The sequence below is a fragment of the Salvia splendens genome, chromosome 8, assembly GCF_004379255.2.
Source record: "Salvia splendens isolate huo1 chromosome 8, SspV2, whole genome shotgun sequence".
NCBI classification, from domain to species: Eukaryota; Viridiplantae; Streptophyta; class Magnoliopsida; order Lamiales; family Lamiaceae; genus Salvia; species Salvia splendens.
This window is the reverse complement of record NC_056039.1, coordinates 13,164,634-13,176,031: the sequence shown is the minus strand read 5'-3', so window position 1 is coordinate 13,176,031 and position 11,398 is coordinate 13,164,634. Positions and strand designations below refer to the sequence as shown.

The 11,398-nt window shown below is 34.5% G+C and overlaps 1 protein-coding gene across 1 annotated transcript; it reads right to left on the bottom strand.

Annotated features, from left to right (window-relative positions):
- Positions 1–6,771: 6,771 nt before the first annotated feature.
- Positions 6,772–7,596, bottom strand: LOC121743592 (auxin-binding protein ABP19a-like). Its single transcript, XM_042136920.1, has one exon. The coding sequence runs from the start codon at positions 7,535–7,537 to the stop codon at positions 6,899–6,901; it is 639 nt and encodes a 212-aa protein (XP_041992854.1). The 5' UTR covers positions 7,538–7,596; the 3' UTR covers positions 6,772–6,898.
- Positions 7,597–11,398: the final 3,802 nt, after the last annotated feature.

Genomic DNA, 11,398 nt, shown 5'->3' with positions numbered 1-11,398 from the left:
TATTTCTATTTGAATTATAGATAATATGTTATAATCACAAAGTATCATTGTATCAACTCAAAGTATCATTCTATCCGGTAAAACTATCATTCTATCCGCCAAAACTATCATTTTATGAACATACCTACAAATAAGTAAAAGTATCATTGTATCAACTCAAAGTATCATTCTATCCGCCAAAACTATCATTTTATGTACATACCTACAAATCAGTAAAAGTATCATTGTATCAACTCAGAGTATCATTCTATCAGGCAAAACTATCATTCTATCCGCCAAAACTATCATTTTATGTACATACCTACAAATAAGTAAAAGTATCATTGTATCAACTTAGAGTGTCATTCTATCCGCCAAAACTATCATTCTATCCGCAAAAACTATCATTTTATGTACATACCTACAAATTTATTCTTCAATATTTATCCGCCAAAAATATCATTTTATGTATATCAACTCAGATTTTATTCTTCAATATTTCGTACTGACATTTTATTTTTTGTTTTTTTGTCGAAGGAACTTCTAATTAATTTGTTCTTCAATGTGAATTTCTCGTGTTCTAGGCGTATATTATATTTTTGATCTTGTGTTCTAGTTTTATTATTTATTTAGAATTTTTTTTATATCTAATCAGCATATTCTTTTAGCATTTTATTTTGATTTTAATTAATAGTTTGCTTATCACGATTTATAAATTCATACTATAATTTTTTAAATTCGCTTTTTATCAATAAAAATTTATTAAAATCGAAATACTTCACTCTTGTTCAGAAAATACTTCACTCTGGTTCACAAAACACATCACTCTTGTTCAGAAAACACTTCACTCTTATTCTGATTTTACTTTATTGTTGTTCACAAAACACTTTACTCTTGTTCACAAAACACATCACTCTTGTTCAGAAAACACTTCACTCTTTTTCACAAAACACATCACTTTTGTTCAGAAAACACTTCACTCTTGTTCACAAAACACATCACTCTTATTATGATTTCACTTCACTCTTAGATTTTTGGCTGATAAAATGATACATTTGCATCATAAAATGATAGTTTGAGGGGATAAAATGATAGTTTCAAATGATAGAAAGATACTTTTGCATGATAAATTGATTGTTTGAGTTCTTTGGTTGGATAAAATGTTAGTTTCGGGGAATAAAATGATAGTTTCAATGGGTAAAATGATAGGTTCAGTGATAAAATGATATTGTTTGAAACAATAGGGGAAAACTTCATTGATGTCGGTAGAGGGTATGAATCAGCTCAATATCATAAGAATCAAACGATTTGGTGATCAAGTTGGTAGAAATATTGCCACCAGAGGCGCTGGCCCTCAAGGATTCCAGTGGAGAAACTGCCTTACACAATGCTGCCATTGTTGGAAATACAGTGGTGGCAACTGCTTTGGTTGACAGAAATCCAAATTTACTGCATATTGTGAACGATTATGATGACTTGCCAGTGGTCATAGCAGCTGCAAATTTCCATAAGAAAACGTTAGAATATTTGATATTGCAGCACGGTATTATTTTATCCTCTACGCCTTTTTTATGAAGTAAATCTAAGTTTGAATCTCAGCCACAAGATTAGAAAATGTGTGGTCCAGATTTGGTTATAGGGTTATCACACAAATTGGGGGTTATCATATGATCACAACTCTCTCTCTCTCTCTCTATATATATATACTATATACCACACATTTTTAAAATCACGTGGTCTAGATTCAAACTTAGATTTACTTCATAAAATAAAGCGCGGGGGTATATGTCATTTCGCTCATGATAAAATTTACGTATCCAAATTTCGCTCGTTTAATTTCTAAATTTCGCTCATTTTATCATTTTATCAGTCAGTCAAAAGTATCATTTTATCAACTCAGAGTATCATTCTATCCGGCAAAACTATCATTCTATGCAATAAACCTAACATATATCATTTTATCATTTTATCAGTCAGTCAAAAGTATCATTTTATCAACTCAGAGTATCATTCTATCCGGCAAAACTATCATTCTATGAAATAAACCTATCATTTTATCACAAAGCAGTAAACGTATCATTTTATCAACTCAGAGTATCATTTTTATAAGGTTACTGTCATTTTATCCGCTTAGATTATCATTTTATCAGGTAAAAGTATCATTTTATTAAACAAAAATGTCATTTTATACACCAAAAATACCTATCATTCTATCGGCTGAAAGTATCATTCTACCCGACAAAACTATCATTCTATCGGCTGAAAGTATCATTCTATCTGGTAAAACTATTATTTTATGCAGTAAACCTAACATTTATAAGCTAAAAGTATCATTTTATCAACTCAGAGTATCATTCTATCCGGCAAAACTATCATTCTATGCAATAAACCTACCATTTTATCAGTGAGTCAAAAGTATCATTTTATCAACTCAGAGTATCATTCTATCCGGCAAAACTATCATTCTATGCAATAAACCTATCATTTTATCAGTGAGTCAAAAGTATCATTTTATCAACTCAGAGTATCATTCTATCCGGCAAAACTATCATTTTATGCAATAAACCTATCATTTTATCAGTCAGTCAAAAGTATCGTTTTATCAACTCATGGTATCATTCTATCCGGCAAAACTATCATTCTATGCAATAAACATATCATTTTATCATTTTACGTGATATTTGGCGAAATTCAGAAATTAAATGAGGGAAATGACAGTTTTACTCCCGCGCTTTTTTTTATGAAGTAAATCTAAGTTTGAATCTCAAAACTATCATTCTATGCAATAAACCTATCATTTTATCATTTTACGAGATATTTGACGAAATTCAGAAATTAAATAAGGGAAATGACAGTTTTACCCCGCTCTTTTTTTTATGAAGTAAATTTAAGTTTGAATCTCAACCGCATGATTAGAAATATGTGTGGTCCAGATTTGGTTATAGGATTATTACGATATTTAGGGATTATCATATGATCACGACTCTATATATATATATATATATATAGGGTTGCGTTAAAGATAGAACCATTCTTAAGTGTAGAACCTAGAACTCTACATATTTTATTCATTGGATGAGGAAAAAATGACGGTCAAGATTAAAAATCATACATATTAGACTATGTTTTCACGACATTCCGGACTCAACATGTGAAAAAACTCACATGTTGATGGAAGAATGAATGAAACGAAGAAGAGTCCATGCATGCTTTATTTTTTCACTTATCTGCATTCACCCATTAATAATAGTTTTGGTTGTAATGGGAAGTTGTTGTGCAAATCAACACCATTGGATTAAAAGATCTAACGACCTCCGTTTGACATTTGTTCTACGTTTAAGAATGGTTCTACGTTTAAGAATGGTTCTATCTTGATCACAATCCTATATATATATATATATATATATATATATATATATATATATATATATATATATATATATATATATATATATATAGGATTGTGATCAATGTCGAACCAATTTTAAAGACCGAACTAGAGACCAAATCTAGGCCATTAGATCTAGTTTTTTTTATGAGATGTGCTGCTGTGTAAATTTTTCGGTCTTCATTATAAGCCCATTTTACTTCATTGTATAGGTTTATTACTTCATTCCGTACGTAATACCTTGAAACTACAACATGTTTTTACTTTCTTCCAGTAAGTTTTGAAATGATTCAACATATGTTTCATTTGAATTCATTGACCTGAGTTTTTACTTTATTTACATTAAAAAATACAATTTATTCAAGTGCGTTTATTACTTCATTCAGAAACGTTATTACTTCATTGGATAAGGTTTTTACTTCATTCCAGTAGGACATCAAATGCTTCTACACATACTCCATTCCAATAATTTATTACATCATTCCATGTGTTTATTACACCATATCAACGTTGTGGTGGTGGTGATAGATATTGTATAGATAAAGAACAGCACGCGACGGCGAAACCGCATTTACGTACTGGAATGAATTAATAATCATACTGGAATGAAGTAAAAACCTGTTGGAATGAAGTAAAAACCTACTGGAATGAAGTTAAATCTTCGTAACATGTTAGTATGACTTATTTACCTTCGGATGAATTAAAATAGGCTCGTGATGAAGGTGAAAATAATTGATAAATTTGTGTCTCTCATCCAAAAAAAACTAGATCTAAAAACCCTAATTTGGTATGGTTCGGTGGTTCGGTCTTTAAGAGTGGATTTGTGAATAATGAGACTATATATATATATATATATATATATATAGGATAGTGATCAAGATATAACTAATCTTAAGTGTATAACTAGAGAACAAATCTCAGCCACACATCTTAATGGAAAAAATATTATTTATTTTAATTATAGAAAATATGCTGAGGGTATTTTTGGAAATTACATTATCAAATTTAAATCAAATTATCCAGCCAAGTGCGACAAGGCCAAGGCCGCCAGCTCCTCCGTCGACCTCCTCGGCGTCGCCTCCGAGTACGGCAAGCTCAACTCCACCCAGCTCTTTTCTGTGGTGATCGTGGATCCGATTGATTGATAATTTGATGGTTTGACTTGATCCGAATTTTGTTCTGTTTTGGTCGGATTCAATCCTTAATTACGGATCTCCGATTGTTAGTTTTAGCTGTTTCATTGATTTTAGCAGGTTTTTCACATTATGATCTGTTTTTTGCTTGATTGTGTGTGATTACGTTTATTATTGTGATGGAAGAGTTGTTGTAGGCTATGTTGAGATTGGAATTTTTGGGGGAAATAATCATGGAAGTACTTGTTGGCTGCGTTACTTCCTGATTTGGGGAAATGAGAGTTTCTGTGAGCTATGTTGATGGATCTTCTGGATTCAACTAGCTAGCATCAAATCACATGCCATGTCATTTGTAATTTGAAATCGTCCGATTATGGAGCTGTAACGTCTTCGATCAGAATGCTGAAATTGAAAACAAATTGGACAAAAATCATGGAACTAAATAATTTGGAACTAAAAATGCTGAAACTGAATACAAATTTGATGTAATTGGGATCAAAACTGAATATAACGAAACACATCACTCTTAGCGTGATTTTACTTCACTCTTGTTTACAAAATACATCACTCTTATTATGATTTTACTTCACTCTTGTTTACAAAACACATCACTCTTATTATGATTTTACTTCACTCTTGTTTACGAAACACATCACTCTTATTGTGATTTTACTTCACTCTTGTTTACAAAACACATCACTCTTATTCTGATTTTACTTCACTCTTGTTTACAAAACACATCACTCTTAGTATGATTTTACTTCACTCTTGTTCACAAAACACATCACTCTTATTCTGATTTCACTTCACTCTTGTTCACAAAACACATCACTCTTACTGTGATTTTACTTCACTCTTGTTCACAAAACACATCACTCTTACTGTGATTTTACTTCACTCTTGTTCACAAAACACATCACTCTTATTCTGATTTCACTTCACTCTTGTTCACAAAACACATCACTCTTACTCTGATTTTACTTCACTCTTGTTCACAAAACACATCACTCTTATTCAGATTTTACTTCACTCTTGTTCACAAAACACATCACTCTTATTACGATTTTACTTCACTGTTATTTACAAAACTCATCACTCTTAGCATGATTTTACTTCACTCTTGTTTACAAAACACATCACTCTTAGGCATGATTTTACTTCACTCTTGTTTACAAAATACATCACTCTTAGGCATGATTTTACTTCACTCTTGTTTACAAAACACATCACTCTTATTCTGATTTTACTTCACTCTTGTTCACAAAACACATCACTCTTAGGCATGATTTTACTTCACTCTCGTTTACAAAACACATCACTCTTGGCATGATTTTACTTACAAAACACATCACTCTTGGCATGATTTTACTTCACTCTTGTTTACAAAACACATCACTCTTGTCATGATTTTACTTCACTCTTGTTTACAAAACAAATCACTCTTAGTATGTAATTTGACTCGGTAAATTTGCCACGATTGTGAATTTAAAAATATTAAATTTATTTTCTAAGAAATGAACTTACATATTTTGATTCATATATATTGGATTGATCCACGTAGGAGTATTTTTTATGAATTAATAATTGATAAAATCTTCGAACACTATTTGACAACCAACTACCCAGTTTGCTCTTAAATATGTATTTCTTCTCTTTCTCTATCTAAAAAGACACAATTGAATTGCACAAGAAGAGGAAGAAGACAAATCCTCACTCTGCTCATCAAAGATCCTCCGAATTTACACACACACTCATGATTTACACACACACGCAACCTTCCTCCTCCCCTTCCTCTCTTTTCCTCTTCCTGTTGCTCTTTATCACCAGCGTGTTTTCCTCCTCTACCATCACCTGCAGCAATTCCGCACCAATTTCATAAATACCTTCAGCTCGAGCGAGCTATTTCGCATCAATTTCATGAATTCCTAAAGAAATTTCGTTTCAATCAAGCAACGGAGCTTAATTTCTGGTGAATTTCCAAAACAGAGAAGAGGAGAAGAGAGAGGAGTAATCGCGGTTCTTTTTCAAATGAATTCAATTTGCAGACGAAATCTAATTTTGGCTATGCAATGACTATTATACCCCCGCCTTGTTATTGTGGAGTAAATTTATGATTGGGATAACTAATTTCTCCTTAAATTCGAAAATTAATACTAGCCCTTGATTTTTTTGATCTTGTGGCTATTATTTGTTCTCTAGTTATATGGTTAAGAGGTGTTTGCCATAGATCATGACCATATATATATATATATATATATACTACTCATAAGATTGTCAATTATTTTCCACGTTTGAATTCATTGCAAAATCCAAATACAAGTAATCAATCAATGCAACAATTCATCCCCCAAATCAATTCAACAAAAAATAAGAGTGACAACAACAAACAAGCTCCTCCTCATCCACTCCCCCCGAGCACAGACTTGAGCTTCTTCACCTGCGCGTCGTCAAGAAACGTCGTCTTCTCCACCAACGCCGACGGCAAATCATTCGCGAAAAGCGCATAGTCCGTGATCTGCAAGCCGGGGTTGGCGCTCCCGAAGCTCGCAAACGCGACCACCGTCCTCCCCCCGCCGTTGATCTGAAAATGCAGCAAGCCCTGGGGGAAAACCATGAGGTCCCCCTTGACGAGCTTCTTGACGTAGACCTGGTTGGAGAAGGAGGAGACGAAGCCGGCGACGAGCGTGCCCTGGACGACGAGGAGGAGCTCGGAGGCGCCCGGGTGGGTGTGGAAGGGGACGACGCCGCCCGGGGCGAGGTCGAGGCGGGCGAGGGAGAGGCCGAGGCCGTTGAGGCCCGGGTACTGGGCGTCGAAGGCGGGGGTGACGGCGGCGCTGATGATGTTGGTGGTGTTGCCGGCCTTGCGGAGGCCGGTGAAGACGAAGTCGGCGGCGGTGACGTTGGCGGCGCTCTTGCAGGAGTAGCCTGCGGGGCCGGCCGGGAGGGTCAGGTCGCCCACGCAGAAGTCCTGCACGGAGGCATCGGAGAGGAGGATGGAGAGAGCTAGGGAAAAGAGCAATGTGGATAGCTTATGCATTTTTTGGGGTTTTGGTTTGTGTGTGTGTTTTTGGGTGTTTTTGGTTTGGAGAGTGTGTGGATTTATATAGAGGAGAGGGGTTTGGGATTGGAGCACTTTTTTCAATTAATGGAGGTTTGTCCCACTTTGATGGACTCAAGTGGAACCACATCCACATAGCACATGCTGTTTATGTGATGAAGATGAATTTGGGATTTCATCAGATTGTAGAGACATAAATTCTCTTTTTCTTTTCATTGGATTATTGATAATCGTGGAGGATATTATCACCTAGGACGAATTTAAGATTTTCTTAATATTTGTAACTTTTTCATTAAGTTATAGTGCTATTCAAATTATTAGAGTATTCACAATAGTGAGTCGTGGCTCCCTATAGCTGTGGAAATGGATGGACGTAGGGGGGGGAGGGGTGGACATGGGTGGGCCGACTACTCGGCCTGGACGCAGCTCCCTACCTGGCGCTGCCCGCCCTATTGCATGCGCTGGCGGCCATGGTGCCGGAAACCTTTTTTTTAACTTTTTCAATTTTTAATTAGATTTGTGGCTATGACTTCTCCACTATTAGGCTGGACAAGTTTTTTGTGGCTGTGGACAAAAATTTGTGGCTTGGCCTTGGACTTGGACAAACTATTGTGGACACCCTTAAAATGTGGGATTCAGTATTAAAAGTAGTACTCCATTAGTCTACCAATTAATGTTTCATTTTACCATTTTTATTTGTCTTACGTTCCAATCACTTTAACTCACTCACATGATAATAGTTTAAGTTACTAGATTTTAATTTAAAAAAAACAAAATACACCATAATTGAAAAAATAGATAAAAGTACACACAACTCAATGACTACTTTTGTATTTAAATTTCCATTACTCCATTATTTTGTGGTACTGATTTTGCTATGCACTTTTTACTTACTATCTTCTCACGTCTCACAATAGAAGTCATATCGGGTGTGAATATTAATTTTAAGAAATATTATAGAAAATTGGATTATAAGTGTCATTTATATATATTAGTTTTATAATAAAATATGAGTGAAATAAGTTGGCGGAATGTGATGCTTACTTACCATTTATAGTAAAAGTGAAATGTGACTTTCATTGTGGGAGGGACTGAAACGGCAAAATGTGACTCTTATTTTGGGACGAACGTAGTACTAAATAGAAGAACTCATTTCAAAAGGCTAGTTTATTATGATAGAGAATCTATTTAGACATAGAGTCTCTGACAGTACCCTTTAAATTTATATCTGTGGTGTATCGTGTACGATGTGTCCCGCATTAATACTCCATACTTGTTTAGACGTGTAACCTCCGCCATATTGACTTCACCTTACTTGGCTATCTCATATGCAATGCAGCAGTGACCTAAATTGGTTTTTTCTTTTCCTCTGCATTTCTCCGAGCAGGAAATCCTACTAAACACCCTAAAATAGTCATAACTAAATAGAATTTTAAGATGCGATTTCACATATTCTGCTTATTTTCTTGCTGGACTGAACAAGTTGATACAGAGAGAGAGAGAGTGAAAAGTGGTCCAAAAACAGCACACGGAAAGGGAAAATGGAGAGCAGAAGAAGACAGTAAGACAGCTAGGAGTGGAAATACATGCTTGCCAGAGACAATTATTAGACAATCAAATTTTAGAAGCATTCCATTCTGATAGATCATGTGGCCTGCAGAAGAGTTGCCTTTTTGGCTGAGGTTTATGGCATATGCCACTCATTCCTCATCACTGGACCAGAGAATACTTTCATATTTTACCCTAGTCTACACGTCGAACGAAAAGTCTACTCGTCCGTTTGTAGCGTGTTAAGTTGGTAGGTAATAAAGTAAGAAAAATAATAAAGTAGAGAGAATAAAGTAGAAGAGAATGAAGTAAGTAAGAAAAAGTGAGTTAATTATTACCGTATATGAAAATTATTGAACTATAAAAGAATTTTCTGAAATGAAAATATGACTCAATTATAAAAAAAAAGTAGAAAGAGTACTACATATAATAGATAAAAAAAGAGAGGGAAACAAGAAGATAAAAGGAATGATGAACGATGTTACAAAAAATAGAAGAAGCTAGCCTAATATTTGTGAATAAACTTAGAAAACAAGATTATTGACCGTGGAATGAAGTATTATTGACAGTGGAATGAAGTATTACAGAGTAATAAAATTTGGATTTGTAATTTGGCCCATCTAACATGTTAGTCCTGCATTATTATTGTATAATACTAATCACTTGAAATTAATTGAAAATGGTAACGAAGAATCCATTGGACATCGTGAGTCTTCTTTTGAGAGAAAATGGCATTGTAGTAGATTTTTACAATATTTGACATATACTATATATATATAGGTACTATATATATAGGTCCTGTTAGGTTGGGATTTTTTGGCCTAATTGAGAACTAAGATGCATTTTCAGCCACTCATTCACAATTTTCGCGCGATGTCAACTGCGGAGACATTATGTCGACTAGGGGGCATAATTGTCATTGTCGCGCAATGTCAACTACAGAGTCATTATGTCAACTACGATGTCAACATCAAACGTTATTTATGTCAACAACAATATTTTACAAATAATCAATGTCAACAACAAATATTTTCATGTCAACGGTATATATTATTTATGTCAACAACAACGTTTTACATATAATATATGTAGATATATGTAGTTGACATTATATGTATGTAGTTGACATGGATTATATATGTAATTGATATGGATTGTACACATAGTTGACATTATATGTGCATAGTTGATATGAATTGTATATGTAGTTGACATTATATGTGTGTAATTGACATGAATTGTATATGTAGTTGACATGAATTGTACACATAGTTGACATTATATGTGTGTAGTTGATATGAATTGTATATGTAGTTGACATTATATGTGTGTAATTGACATGAATTGTATATGTAGTTGACATGGATTGTACACATAATTGACATTATACGTGTGTAGTTGACATGCATTGTATACGTAGTTGACATAGATTATATATGCAGGTGACATTATATGTGCGTAGTTGGCATTAGAAAGAGAGATAGCTAAATCTTGAATCTAACTCTTAGCAACTAATTCCAAATTATAGGAATATCACCAAACACCTAAAGTGCATTATGATTAAACTTGATTCCCCAATCCATCTCACATCCAACACAATTGACCCTAAAACTTCCAATTTGCTAATCCAAAAGCATTGATTATTCTGTTACGACCTTATTTCATCAATAAATCACTTCAATCACACAATTCAACAATAAATCCACATTCACATAGATTTTCAGACACAGTAAATTCAATTTCATAAATATTTTTTTGGTTAAATGTAAGAACGGTTAATAACTACCTACTTTTCAACCAATTCGATCAATTTTCATTTTTTTCCCTTTTCCTCTGTTTCTTCAAAAATACAAATTTTCGGCGATGGATATTGCAGAGAAAGAGGAATAAGGCTTAAATCAGACTGCGGGTAGGGTTTTGGAGAGAGAAGGAATCAAATAGCGAAGTGATGGAGTACGTACTAAACAAGCCCAACAGCAGTAAAGCCCAAGACAGAGTATCAGTTCGGCATGACTAAAGAGTATCAGTCCGGCATGACTAAAGAGTTCAGTTCGGCACAACCAAAGAGTTCGGCCCCAGCCTACAGCTCGGTGAAAGCCAACTCATCAAGCTCTGCTCTCAGGTCGGCATCAAGCTCTACTCTCAGATCGGCAAAAGCTGCTCGGCAATAATTCAGCAGTTCGGTCTCAGTATTCGACCGAACTAGGAGATAGTGGGCTCATGCAAGATTTCCACCTCCACTACACCGACGATCTATTTAGTGGTGTCAAGCAGTCATTAACTCATGCAGGA